This window comes from Mus caroli, chromosome 17, assembly GCF_900094665.2.
Source record: "Mus caroli chromosome 17, CAROLI_EIJ_v1.1, whole genome shotgun sequence".
In the NCBI taxonomy this organism is placed as follows: Eukaryota; Metazoa; Chordata; class Mammalia; order Rodentia; family Muridae; genus Mus; species Mus caroli.
In genome coordinates, this window is record NC_034586.1 from 49430556 (window position 1) to 49446076 (window position 15521).

The window sequence follows — 15521 nt, forward strand, 5'->3', positions numbered from 1 at the left end:
GGGGGAGGGGAGGGTTTAGAGAGGGAATTGGAGGAGACAGGAAATGGCATAAAAACCCCAACATCCATCCTGAGTATCTCTTCTAGCAAGACTCTACCCTCTACAGGTTCCATATTCTGTCTAAAAGTCATCACAAGCTGAACACTAACCGTTCAAACTCATGAACCCTGGGGATCATTTCATAACAAACCACAGCATTGCTTTTTAAAGATATATTAGATATAGCACATGCAAAATCCAAACAGTATAGATATCATAAAATAAAACTTAATCAGAGTGGAAGAACCCCCTGTACTGAATGTTTAGTCAGGCTTTCCTTGAGGGCAACCAGTAATTTAACCTTTATCCCATTGTCTTGTCACTGTTCTAATGCTTTGAAGAGACACCATGACCAAGGCAACTAATGTAAGGGAAAGAATTTAACGGGGGTTTTGATTATAGTCACAGAAATTATCTATTGTTTTCATAGAGAGGAGCATAGCTGCAGGTAGGTTCTGGAGCAACACCTGAGAGATAGATCCTGATTAGTATGCAGAGTACAACACTGGGTCAAGTGTGATCTCTTGAAACCTGGAAGCCCACCCCTAGTGACAGAGATGACCTTAATTTTTCTCTCACATTGCCACGCTCTAACCATTAAATATTCAAATATGAACATTCAACTATGGGCCTGTAGAGACCATTCTTTTTCAAGCCACCATGCCCACTAGTAAATTTTGTTAATTTTTTACTTATTATAAGTGGATCTATATTCACTCTACTCGTGTGTATCTGGCTATTTTGATTTAACATGATTTTAGAAAAATCCACACAGTATAAATAAGTCACTCACAGTGGTGTATGATGTTTTATTATGTATAAATGTCTCTAACACCTAAGAGTTGTTGAAGTAGCCATATTAGTGTTATTAACTTAAAACCATGGATGAGAGTGTAAGAACTTGACATCATCTCTCCAAGTTGATGGTTCCCATTGTTTTTATGGAAATCTTCTTAGTGGGCAATGATTGGTTTTAAATAGACTAAGTAAGCCTCTAGTAAACTCATGCCAAACAAAATTCTCTATTCAAGAGCCACCATGCTCTAGTGTACTACTGGGTGACCTCTCACCAAGATGTATGCTTTGACACCAAGATCAAACGTGTGGCTTGAGTGACAGAAGCAGAAGGGTCTTGGCACAGGCAGATGCATCTGCCCTAAATCTCACTTATCTTCTGGAAAACATCTAATCCCCAAACCAAGAGCTAGGCATATTGGCTTGATATTCATGATCTGAAAGCTGATATTCTGAAGTTGGCAGGTTTGAAGACAGATGGAAATGGGAACGACTGTATTTTGGCTCCCAATTGGACTTGCAGAGCTGAATCAAGAGGCTGACTTATATTTCTCTCACCTTTACAGGAGCTCCATTTTGGTGCCTTCTGGATATCGTTCCTATAAAGAATGAGAAAGGAGATGTAGTCCTTTTCCTGGCCTCATTCAAAGACATAACAGACACGAAAGTGAAGATTACTTCAGAAGATAAAAAAGAAGGTGCGTATGGTTTTCCTAAATAAAACAGCAAAGCATACTGAAATCACTCAAAAATTTGGAAAAATATGCCTTTTGGATACCAGCAACTGATACCTATTGATGGCTTATAGTCAATATGTTGTATATGTATGAAAATCATGGAGATGTTTATAATCTCATCATTGTAGTGACTACTTACTTGACAGGAATGAAAAGTTCAAATACCTCTGTGACTCACATGAAGACAGAAAATAGCATCACAATATGTCTTGGCCCTCTTGGCCCTCTTGACTTCATCAAGAAATAGAGGCATTGACTGGAAGACTTTAAAGTGATGTGATTGAATACATAGAAATGTGGATGTTATTTGTTATGTAGTAGGTAAAGGTGCAGTGAGATGCTTGTTAGATGAAATGTTACTGACAGTCATGCACCCTGTATCATATAGCATGTACTATACCATATGCTGAGCTCATTCATAGTCACAAATGGCCTTGGGAAACACCTTTGGAAAGCCTCTAAGAGCTTATATTATTAGCCTTAAGTTTCTTATTCAGAAAGTGCTTGTATTTCAAGCTCTCTAACAAATGTCAAGAGTGAGAAAATCCTGATATTGTTATAAGCAGAAATGGGATCTAGTAACTAGAGGGAAAGATACTGCTTTGTGTAGGTTAGTGTGTGGTAAGCTGTTTATTAGATATTTCAACCCCAACTTTTAGGAGTGGACTCCACTTTTAAAAGTGTGTTCGGGTGTTTCTTATATAGTATCTCAGGTAATAACATTCCAAGCAAAGGATATTGTGCTTGGTTTTGGATAGTGTTAAAAATATCTCTTAATAAGGTGTGGCCCACTCAAGCTTATCTGCAACATGGCAGTTCATCTAAGTGATATAAATTTAGTATTGATTAGGTAATTCCCCACAGAAGTTTATTTGATGACTGCATTTCATTTAAAAACTGCAAAGTGTGTTATTTTATTTGAATAAGTACTTGAATCATTAATTGCTACATGGCTGGGGTTTATCTGAAATGTGGGAAATGATGCTTTATAGAAAATTCTAGTAGGTGTGGAATGCAGAGGAGACATACCTTCAACTACAGCACTGTTTGTGCCTATGTAAGCTCACGAAATTTTATTGAGTACACACTTATGTCTAGTATATGTGTGTGTGTGTGTGTGTGTGTGTGTGTGAGAGAGAGAGAGAGAGAGATGGGGAGTAGTGCAGAGATCAGCAGAAACCTCCCATTCATACAAAAAAGTATAAAACTCTCATGTCTTTGTTCATTTCTATAACTGTATCAGGTGAATTCAGAATTTAACAAGAAATTATGTTTACTCTATTTCTTATCTATAAACTGTGTTTACTATAAAAATTGATTCTATATATTCATGATTTTCACAGCCTAGATTCTAGTGGTCTAAAGTCTTTCCTCCCAGTTATATTTCCTGAAAAGAAAAAAATAACATGATTATGTCTTAATGTAATTAGTTTTGCAAAGGCTTTCTGATCACAGAGTTCTCAAAAATTGGAGGGAAGTTAGCATTATTTTTTTAAGATTGAAAAATAAGCACTTGTGAATTCAGCAAATGCTGAAACTTTATTTTTTAAATGAATTTGGATTTAATTAAATAAATGTAATAAAATAGATTAAAATTTAAACACTATATTTAACATTTAACATAACTGTAAGAAATTAATAGTGGATTGAATAATTTGCAAATGTACAGTAATTAGTGTCTATCAGCAGCAAAGCCAGCATTAGCAATGTCAGCAACCACATCTCAGCTCAAATCCAGCAGCTTCCAGCCAATGACAGGAGGAGTAGAGAGAACTGATCATTGCTATCTGTGTGCATCTGAGAAGAAGGGTGTGGAAAGGGGCCGGAGACCATGATGAGACACTGAAGATACTTTGTACCGAAGTTAAGAAAGATGTAGGCAGAGATGTGCTCATTGGAGTGGGTAAAGGAGAGATGGCTGCTCTGATTCTGTAACACAACATCCAAAGAGTGATGAGATAAATAAACACTAGGTGTTTCTCACACTTGTTTTTACTAACTTTACTAACTCCCTCATGTTTGAAACCATCACATTAAAACCAAGGAGATACGACCATAGTGCTTCATCACATGATGTTGGCTCTTGTGAAGCAGGTTTTAAGTTCAATCATTTAAGCATCAGCTAATAAAGCATACCTCCCTCAAAAATCAAAAAACAAAAACAAATAAGAACAAAACACTTATTTGATACCATGACACCTTTCAACAATTTTGAGGCTTCTGGCTAAGCCAAGCTTGCCTATTTACTCTCAGCAAAACCTTACTTCTTTCTATTTGCTTACCTGGGTCCTTGTTTTTTTCCCACTTGTGATATCTCCATCACCATTATTTCCCATAGAAATGTTATTTCTTTTCTTTAATATGGTTTTAACAAACAACCTCAGCTCATAGGGAACACCCTTCCATGGACCACCTGTACTGTGTTGCTTCTTCTCCCTTTTCGTACTGATGGAATCAACCTGGTTATCTCTGTTTTCCTCTATAAAGGAGGTCAGACCTAGGATAATGGAGCTGATAAAGGAGTAGGCTAAAGACTTATGCAATCACCGACTTTATTTAAGTCACCGGATGATGTATATTCTGAGGGTTAAACGGAGTCACATGAGTAAAGTGTAGAGTCACAAGAGGAAGCTGGACATGGTAGACAAGCTGCATGCAGCAAAAACCATGTTTTTCCACAGAGGCATATAAACATAATTTAGCTGGTTGTGATGAATAATCTGAAGTAAACTCTCCCATCTGCGACACCTGGGAGGAGCTCAAAAGCATAGTCCATGAACAATTTCATGTTCTTGAAGAAACTGATGCCACAAGACTTGTTTTAGTTTCTTGGAGTTTTTTTTTTTTTTACAAGCATTCAGAGATTTTTTTCTCACATGACTCCATTCTTGGATCATGTTCCAACAAACTCATCTTTCCCAACTTACTGAAGACTGACACTGCTTCATGTCTCTGCACATCCCATGGTGTCTGACACAGTATAGACACTGAGTCATTACTTGCTGAATGGTTGAGTTTTCTAGAGTGCTTTTTCCTTATATACCAGTGCTTTCAAAATTTTCTTTCCTCCCAACTCATTTATACGTGACTGAACTTTACGAATTTCTTTTCACAGCAGTTTGTGCACATTCCTAATTTGGTTTTCCATTCATGCCAGTTGAGGTTAATAATATCTGCTTCATTTTTTTCCCAGGCACAAATTCCAGTGACATTATTTTCACTTATTTCATATGGAGTGTCCCACATTTGCCATACGATGATGTTAGCACCAAATCAGGCAATCCATATTACAGTTTCTAAAACAGGGGTGGAGAGGGTTTCAAATTTGTTTTGAGAACCTCTTGGGGGGATGAATGAGGCTTTTTTTTTTGCCTGTGGGGATACAAACTGAGATTTACATGCACTGTCATTCATAGCTCTACTTTGGCAATAAGTTGAAGAACTTGCAGTAATTTGCCATAATCATCTTACAGTGACTAAAGTCTTACAGTGACTAAAGTGTACCTATACCTGAAGATGTTATTCAGTGGATGTAGAAGGAAGAAATAATGATGATCTTGTTGGTGGATGTTAGCTGAGCATTGTGTGCAGGTATGAGGCTCCGAAAGCCCTATCACCACAAGCTCAAGCAGTGATGACTTACTTTCCTCATGTTTCAGAATGCCCGAGCTGAGCAACCCCCAGCTGGAAGAGTGGCTTTGGGCAGTTTGTGGGCTTTCTCTTCTGCGGTTCTCTGCATCCTGGTTTAGTTCTTGTACTTGTGAACTCATTCATTTAATAAGCCTATTACACCTGTAGAAACCCTTTATGTGTTAAAGACTGGGAGGAGAATGGAAGAAAGTCTGAGTATCTCCCTTGTGGTTTTGTCTTTCTTTCTTTTTAATTAATCATTACATTCACTTACATCTCAAATGATATCCCACTTTCCAGTTACCCCTCTGTAACCCCAGATTCCATCCTGATTCTACCCTCTTTTCTTTGCCTAAATGAGGGTGCTCCCCCCACCACTTCAGCATCCTTCTAAGCTGGGGTATAAAATCTCCACAGGACCATGTGCCTTCCCTCTCATTGATGCCAGACAAAGCTACATGGAGCTATGGATCCCTTGCTGTACATTCCTTGGTTAGTTATCTGGTCCCTGGGTGGTCCAGCCAGCTGACATAGTTCTTCTTATAGGGTTGCAATCCCCCTTGGTCCTCTAATTCTTCCTCCAGCACCCCCCCCCCCAGGGTCCCCAAGTTCAGTCTGATGGTTGGCTGTGAGCATCCACATATGCATTGGTCAGGTGCTAGCAGAACCTCCCGGGGAGTAGCCACATCTGGTTCCTGTCAGCAAGGGGCTCTTGGCAACAACAATAGCATCCAGGTTTGTTGTTTGCAGACAGGATGGATCCCCAGGTGGGCTGATCCCTTGATAACTCTTCCTTCAATCTCTGCTCCAGTTTTTGTCCCTGTCTTTTCCTTTTGACAGGATATATATGTATGTATGTATGTATATATATATATATATATATATATATATATATATATATAAACATGTGCATATATATACTTACACACATACATGCATGCATGCAAAGATACACACATACATACATGCACACACACATACATTCATTATAGTGTGAGATTTATACCCAAGAGTGCCATTTTCTCAGGAAAGTCTTTTGGAATAATGTCACTACTAGAAAATGTACCAGAAGGCATGTTGGAAAAATGAAGGAACATGATACAGAAAGGCCCAGTCCTCATCAGAGCCACCCTACAAGCACCCATTAGAGCATCTGCACATTTTAATTTGATGATTCAGCTATATAGTCTCTCACATTCTTGGGTGCCATAAAAGTTCAAAGGACTCAATTAAATGTGACTTCAACTGTATTTCATCTTGTAATAGGTTTTCCACAGAATGCCAATACATTGATCATGAAACTAAGCAAACTTTTTGACAGCTCATTTATACATATTACAGTATATTTTTAAAAAATGGAGGAAAGCATTAGAGGATGACTTCCTGAATACAGGTTGTAGCTTTGTGTTGAAAGAATGATAGACTTAATTAAGGTTTTAATAAAATGTTTCTGTTGATGTATCATCATTTATCTGAAGGTGTATTAAACCTAAATGTGGTGGTTTGAATAAAAATGGCTCTTAGGAAGTGACACTATTAGATGTGCCCTTGTTGTAGTAAGTGTGTAGTCCACTGGGGGTGGCCTTTGAGATACTCAAGCCAAGCCTAGTGTGCTCTCTCTCATCCTGCTGCCTGCAGATACAGACATATAACTCTCAGCTACCTCTCCAGCACCATGTCTGCCTGTATTCTACCATGCTTCTCTCCATAGTGATAATGGACTAAGCCTCTGAACCTATAAGCCAGTCTCAATTAAGTGTTTTCCTTTATAAGACTTGTCATGATCATAGTGTCTCTTCACATCCTTGGAACACTTACTAATATACTAAGTTAAATTCCAAGCTCATGTTTTCTGAAATCGTCATGTACCTGAGATCAACTTCCAATTCCCCATTCCACCTGCAAATTTCTTATACACACATGGGCTTCTGCTGAAGTTGAAATGATTAGATGGTGTCTAAAATGTCACACATAATCAAATCCTGGAACATACCGAAGGCTTCTGGAAGACCTGAGAATGAGCTCTCCTTGGTCACCAATTTTTTACTGAACAAGAGGCCAACATGACAGAGTGGAAGCCACAAGTGCTTATCAGACTCTAGTAAGACCGCTACCTGGCTGTGTTTTGCTGGTATGTGCTACTGTTGTCTATCTAGAGTGACTATCATTCTCACATAATCACTTGTCATTAGAATGAAATTATTTGAGTTTAATGTGTAAAAGTAAGTGATAATTGTGAGAAAACAAATCTGGGGATGCTGGTGAGCTAGATGAAGCTGACAAATAGAAGTATTTAATGTGACCTAATGTCATGCCTGTGGTGACCTGTGCCTAGAACTCTGTGTGGAAATGACTTTTAAGGTAATGTAGGTACTGAATCCCATACAGGATCTAACAATTGGAAAGACAGATGGCAATGGCCCCCAGCAAGGCAGGCAGGCATTTCCACTCCTGGCACTAAGGTAAGCATCCTTCTTTTAGTACTGGAAAACTGTAGGCCCAACTTTTTCTTCTAGGATCAGCTCATTGATGTAAGACACTATGACTTTCATATGTGTCAAAGAAAACCAGCCTATCCATCGGGGTCTGGAGCTTATTTCTGAATGATCTCTAATTCTGAAAACACCAGTTTCCATGTTGTTTAAAAGTCTTTGAAAATCCAAAGGCACACAAAAGACATTCCAATAAAGAATTCTCCAATTGTTGCTTTTTAAAAGATGTTATGTTATGAGATGCTAGCACAAAAGACAGGGGAGAAATGGTTCAAGGAACAAAAAGACATTGTGAATGAAAGGGTATAGCTGGAATCAGATAAAAAAAAGGAAGCTGGCACCGACTCTGAACAGAGTGAGAGGGAGGCTTATGGACGGTGAACCTGTCAAAATGGAGATATCACCAGGAGATGACAGAAATCCAGAGAAGGGGAGCTGCTACATTGGAACTGATTTCCAAGTAGCCCATTGACAACCAAAAGGAGGGCTTTCTTAGCAATTCATCACATCTCCCAGTCGTTCAAGGGTCCCAAAATCACACTTCATATTGATTATGTTGAGGTTAGATTACTCAGCTTGGATTATAATGTTTATTGTATTTAATATGTTATTGTTTTTTAATTTTATCTGTTTTCATTTATATCAGTGCTCTTTGACTCTTTGCAAATCAACTCCACTAGTTTTGATAGACTTGTTGACCATATTTTACCAGTACTGAGTTTAAATAATTTAAGCCTAAATATTTGTAACTGAAAATCCCATTGTCTACCACGTCTGAAGACTCCATGTATAATTTGCTTTTTTTTTCTTGATGCTTCTGCTCAGTACTTAGCTGAGTAATCCAAACTGGGATTTTAATTTTCAAAATTCTATTCAGGGATGACTCTATGTATAAAAAAAAATAAAATGAAATTCAAATATTGTCTATTTAACATTTACAAATACAGTTCTACAATAGTTCTCAAAACTATCAAGGAATATCGATTTATAATAAACAGTCATGGTACCATAAGATGAATGACCCTGAGAAGAATCATCAGGGGAAAAAAAAAGCAAATTACATCTTGAATCTTCAGTCATAGCAGAATATGGAGTTTTCAGGAATGTGTCTACCCTTAGGATATTTAAAGAAAATCAGTAGTAGTAAAAATATAATCAAAAGTATATCAAAAGTAATGAAGTTATTTTAAAAAAAGAGTCTAACAAAACATATAAGTGAGAACAGATGAAATTTTTAAAAATGACCTACTACAAAGGATAAACAGTGGCCATCACATCAGGGAGAATCAATTTCAAGTAAAAAACTGTTATTATCCTGTATCCACATGGACATATACTCATTAAAGGTCAGTAAAATACATGTCAGAGGAAAAAGACCCAAAACAGATTTAGAATTTCAGAGAAAAACATACTAAAGTATAAGCTATTAAGATTTTTTTACAATGTGTAGTTCTGTATATTCACATTTTATCAGTCCAACAAATATAAATAGGATATATATATATATATATATATATATATATATATCCCACACATATACATGCATATATATATATATGCACACACATACTTATATATGTATATACATATCAGAAATTATATGTTGGAGATATATAAGAGAATGGTATATATAATCTATAGATATAATTTATATACAATATAGCATATATAATTTAAATATATATCCTATTTTATGATATCATTTAGATATAATATCGAATATATAAAAACATAATTTAAAATGTTGATGAGAAACTAAAGACTAGTAAATTCTAAGCATATATCATGAAATAAAATCATAGAAGCAACTTTAGAAAAGTGACTTTATATAAATAAAACCCAAGTTTATATACCTTTGTATTGTTAGCAGAAATCAGAGAAACACCTACAATGTTTGACCTAGTTAAACTCTTCGGAGAAGACTGTGGCAATAGTGGTGGAAGTTCAAAAGATGGCAGAATCCAGGTTTTATGTCAAGAATTATGAAAAATTAAATATAGTGGAATGTTCCTGGAAAATCTCTTAATGACTAACTTAGATAGAAAATTTCAGATATCTTATACCTATTGGATATACTGAATTGGTTTTAATAATAATAATAATACCAGGGTGCTGGAGGGAAGGCTCAGTGGATAAGTTCACCTCTTGCAGAGGACCTGGGTTAGCTTCCCAGTACCCATATCATCTTTTTTGCAACCATCTGTAACTCCATTTCAAAAGGATCTGGTGTTCTTTTCTGACCTCTGCTAGCACCAAGCACACACATAGTGTTTATAAATACATGCAAGCAAACCACTCACACATATAAATAAAGGTATAAAATTCTTTCAATCATTCAAGATATTAAGATCAAACTATTTTCTATAGAAGTATTCCCAAAGAGAAATTCTAAACAGAAAATAAACAAACTAAACTAAAATTTACTATATTTATTTAGCTAGAGTCAGTTTCTGCAGTTGTGCTAAGCCCACCCTTTTAAGTTCAACAAATATCACAGTGATAAGGAGTAGAACTTAAGGCTAGTTCACTAGGGCCCACTTCAGTAGAGCCAGCTCTATTGTGCTGCAAGCAAGGTGCAGGGCCCACTTGCTCTCCCAAGTTTCAGTCAGTAAGAGAAAGGGCCACCTCTTTTGCTCTCATGACCCTTGAGCCAGCTCTTCTTCCTGTCACATGTGATGAGGGTTGTGAGTGGGGGTGATGGTGAATCTTTTCTTCTCCTACACCACTGCATACAAGGTCAGAGCCAGCTCTCACACACTCAGGGATTATCCATTTTAATCCCTACTTAGTTTTTCATATTTCTATAATTACAAATCCTTTTTACCTCCATCCACCATGAACCTCCTTCGGATAGTTTCTGACCACACACTTCCCCAAGAATATATATTTCAAGATACATTTCTTATTCATTCTCTTTTTGTGTTACTGGAATCCAAACACTTTAATGATGAATATTCCCATTTACTGTATAATATGACCTGCAAATAAATTTTTTAAAGTTCCAGATGTAAAATATGTAACAGGAAACACGAAACTTAATTCTTACATATTTTTATTATTTTAAACAAGTTTTAAATGTAAACACATTTTTACCATATTCTTCCCCTCTCCCAAGTCCTTCCAGATCCTCTTTCCCTCCAACTCCAAAACAAAAACCCAATACAACAGCAACACATCCAAACCAAGATGACAAAATAAAACATGCCTCAGGAAAGCACACACCAAACTGTAACTGAATAAATGCATACCAAGAATTGTGGAGTCTATTCTATGCTGGTTAAATACTGTTGAACAAAAGGCCTATCTTGGAGTGGTTGATACAGCCAGTATCCGTCCATTGGAGAAAAAGGACTTTCCCTCTCCCTGCAGGTATGAATGACAGTTTTGTGATTAATGTTTACTCCAGTGGTTAGGATTTCATTTACTGATTCACTCCTTCACAGTTTTGCTTTGTTTTTTTTTTTAAATTCTAACAAAATAAAACATAACAAAACAGAAACAATCATGTCAAGGCTGGATAAAACAAACCGACAGAAGGAAAAAAGCCCTAGAGAAGGCTCAAGAATCAGAGCACCATTCATTTTCCTGCTTAGGGATTTCAGAAACACACTAAACTGAAAGACATAAGCATACAGGACCTGGTGGAGGCCAATGCAGACCCTGTGCATACCACATCAGTCTCTATTCTAAATTAACAATCAAGACATTTCCCAGACATGCTCACATGCCAAGGGGATCTGGTCCATTCCCATTGTGACTTCCTTTGCAGGTGACTATAAAATATATCAAGTTGACAGTTAAAGAGAGGAAGAGAGATGGGAGACATGGGAAGACGAAGCTATTGGTTGGAGAATGGAAGATAAAGTGAAGAGGCACTCGTGTGTGTGTGTGTGTGTGTGTGTGTGTGTGTGTGTGTGTGATCAAGTGTTAACTAGTACAATTTCTGTATCCTCCAGTTATCAGTACATCCTAGAAATACCAAAATAATAAATACTGTAAAGCTTGTAAATTCCCTAAACTTGAAAATGAAGAATTTTCCTACAGCCTTTTCTGTTGCTGTTGTTGTTGCATAATAATTAGAATTGATCTGCCCTCAAACCCATTGTCCCCCAACTTACTTGTGTATACAGTCCTTGAAAGGGCAGCTTTCTCCTCCTAGCCTAAGCTCTGACTCATCCTGGGTCCTAATTGAAACTCAGCCAGGAAGCTTGACAGGAAAGTTATTTCAAGGTTTGTCACTCCACAACTTATGGCTCTTGCTGACTTCACCATGATCTTTACAGGTTTTATAGAATGCCACATTCCATTCCATTCACACTACAGCAGAAATATCCAAAGAATGAAAAAAATCTAAACCTTACAAGAAATTCCAAGAGGTCATTGTGTAAGTTTCTTTAAGTTCTGAAGAAGACCTGGAATTTCACCGGAACCGCTGTTACATTGGTTGAGAGAATCACATTGAGCTGAAAAGCTTTCACATATACATTTGCTCAGAAAGTGTGGCCCCGCAGTGGCCTATCAGACCCTGCATCTCAATGAACACAGTTCGTTGCAGTCATTGGTTACATCTAAGCACTGTGCCAACCTCCAACCACATGCCCTCCCTTTTCAAACCCACCTTAGCCTTTGTCAGAAAGTAATCAGTTTACAAAGAGAGAGATTTTACTTCTGTGTTAATCTCATAATAAGACACAGGAAAGTAATTTCAAAGGAAATGACTGTGGGCGGTACTCCTTTCCTGAAAATTTTGAGTGTCTTTAATTTAATTACTGGGCATTGACTATCTCATTCCCCCTAAAGGCTAGGTATAGTTCATGTAAAACAAAACCAGCTCAAATCATAAAAGTAAAATAATATAATTTTAAATTTCCCTACATAGAACAAAAGTATCCTGTGGCTCCATGAAGCATGTCTGCGACACCAGAGCTATGGAGGCATGAGCAGGAGGATCATTATTAGTACAAGACCAGCTCGTGACCTAGCAATCTAAACAAGAACGCGTCCAACCCAGAACCCTTTTAGAAGGTTGATAAAAGGAAAGCTCAAGTAATTTGTTTGTTGTTTCTGAATAATCTTTCTCCCCAAATATAAGAATATTTTTGAGAGAAAATTCTTAGCTGATCTAGTGAATCAGCTGAGTGTGGTGAAACATTATCATTGCTTTAAATGTGTGTTTTTATTTTTAAGTGATGTGTATATGCGTGTGCATCTGTGGGCATGAGGGTATCTGTGAGTCTGGATGCCTGGTGAGGCTGGGAGACACTGTCAGATTCCCTGGAGTTGGAGTTGCAGGTGATAGCTAGCTGCTTAGCATGAATGCTGAGAACCAAACTTGAGTCCTCTGCAAGAGAAGTGCATGCCTTTAACCACTGAGCCTCCTCTCTAGCACCTATGACAAATTCTATTGTCCCAGAATTCAGGAGGCTGAGGCAGGAAAACTGCTATGAACTAGAGAACACACTGAGCCACAAAAAGCATCATTCCATTCAGACAACAACGCAAAGCTCTTAAAAAAAAAAAAAAGGATAATTGAGATTTAAATTAAAAAAAAGTTACTCAGCTGTTAAGATGACTGGGCCATGTTACCAGTCTTGTTTATGCCTGAAGAACTGATGTTCCAGTGTCTTGAAGAGTTTCTGGCTCCCAGCCTGACCTATGAGATTCTACCTACATGGATTACCTATATTGAAAGGGGACCTGTCTATGGTTACATGCTTTTCCAGGAGACATCCATCCAGGGACGTCTCAGTTCAAATAGGGAAGCATTAAAGGATGAAAATCTACGTCTCTGCCATCTTAATTTGGGTTTCAATTGCTGTGATGTTATACCATGACCAAAAGGCAAGTTGGGGAGGAAAGTTTGGAAAAACTGTGAAGCATCAGCCAAGCCCCAGAGCTGCTTATGGAACTAGCTAAGACTCAGTATGGTTTTCCTTTCCTCTATGTCCATTGCCTCATTCCTAGCAGATTGGGGGCATATTCTAGATATCTGATTGCATGTCCATCTGCTTCAGCTGGCTTCTACTTGGTTGCCCCCCTTGTGTGTGTGTCTGCCTGTCTGTGTGTGTCTATGTGTATGTGTGTGTGTGTATGTGTGTGTGTCTGTGTGTGTGTCTGTGTGCCTGCCTGTCTGTGAGTGTCTGTGTGTATGTGTCTGTCTCTGTGTGTTTGTTTCTGTCTCTGTTTATCTCTTTCTGTCTTTACCATACCCACTCACACCCACCCACATCCCTTAATATACGTGCACACACACACACACAAGAAATGAAAACCAATCACTACATTAAGTGATTTCTGTCCCCCCCCCCCACAACACACAGGATCAAGGCAGATTGTGCTAATGTAAATTCCAGTGATGCTATCAAATGCTAATTAATACTGCGAGTCTCAGTATCACACTGTAAATAACACCAAATCATAACTCTCTAGCATTCCAGAAGAGCTATGATAATATGCTTATATGATAATAAAAGAATATGATAATAAAAGAATATGATAATAAAATTAAAATTTGACATAGGCCAAAGCTGTGTTTTCTTAACTCTCTTTTGGATTGGCCATGCTTGGTGTTTGTGTTTCTTATGTAACTGACCAGTGGTTCCCTTTCCAGTTGGCTGCTGTGTTGTTTTCCTTCAGGTGACTCAGATGCAGGGGATGCTGTTACCTAAGATACTCTGGGGTTTCCCTGCAACCAAGGAGGGATGAATATTTAGTCAGCATGCTAAACAATTTTGATTTTATGTTAGCTTGCGAAGGAGAAAGAATTGCCTAACATAACACAATGATTTGGAGGAAAAAATGTAAAGATTTTATGGGAGCTTTATAAAGTCACACAGAACAGCTCATGGGTTTTAATGAAATGCTTGTGATGAGCTGAAGTGCTAAGTCTATAGATTCTTGAATGCACTAATCAACCAGTGGTGATTCCTCAAACAACCTAACAATAGAAGACGAGAAACATTATTTACCTTTGAATTACCAATGTTTGTGCTTGAGGGGCAAGGTCTGCCCACTGGCATACAGTGACCTGTACAGTACAGAGTTCTAGGGATAATGAAGGCTAGTGATGAATGAAAGTGGAGGAGGGAAATCATTGAGGGAAGGGTTTTCTTTTCACTTTTTAATTAGATATTTTCTTCATTTACATTTCAAATGCTATCCCGAAAGTCCCCTATGCCCTCCCCCCACCCTGCTCCCCAACCCACCCACTCCCACTTCTTACAGGCCCTGGCACTGCCCCTGTACTGAGGCATATGAAGTTTGCATGACCAATGGGCCTCTCTTTCCACTGATGGCCGATTAGGCCATCTTCTGATACATATGCAGCTAGAGACATGAGCTCTGGGGGGTACTGGTTAGTTCATATTGTTGTTCCTTCTATAGGGTTACAGACCCCTTTAGCTCCTTGGGTACTTTCTCTAGCTCCTTCTTTAGGGGTCCTTTGTTCCACCCAATAGATGGCTGTGAGCATCCACTTCTGTGTTTGCCAGGCACTGGTGTAGCCTCAAAAGAGATAGCTATATCAGGGTCCTGTCAACAAAGTATTAATGGCATATGCAATAGTGTCTGGGTTTGGTGGTTGTATATGGGATGGATCCCAAGGTGGGGCAGTCTCTGGATGGTCCTTTCTTCAGTCTCAACTCCAAACTTTGTCTCTGTAACTCCTTCCATGGTATTTTGTTCCCCATTCTAAGAAGGAACGAATTATCCACATTTTGGTCTTTCTTCTTGAGTTTCATGTGTTTTGCAAATTGTATCTTGGATAGTCTAAGTTTCTGGGTTAATATCCACTTATCAGTGAGTGCATATCATGTGTGTTCTTTTGTGA

General features: G+C 38.0%; 1 protein-coding gene across 1 annotated transcript in view; it reads left to right on the top strand.

Annotated features, from left to right (window-relative positions):
• Kcnh8 (potassium voltage-gated channel subfamily H member 8) overlaps nucleotides 1–15521 on the top strand; it is a 352841-nt gene that overhangs the window by 144697 nt on the left and 192623 nt on the right. Inside the window, exon 3 of the mRNA XM_021149362.2 lies at nucleotides 1401–1532. Coding sequence (XP_021005021.1) covers nucleotides 1401–1532 — 132 coding nt within the window. The remainder of the gene's footprint in view (nucleotides 1–1400; nucleotides 1533–15521) is intronic.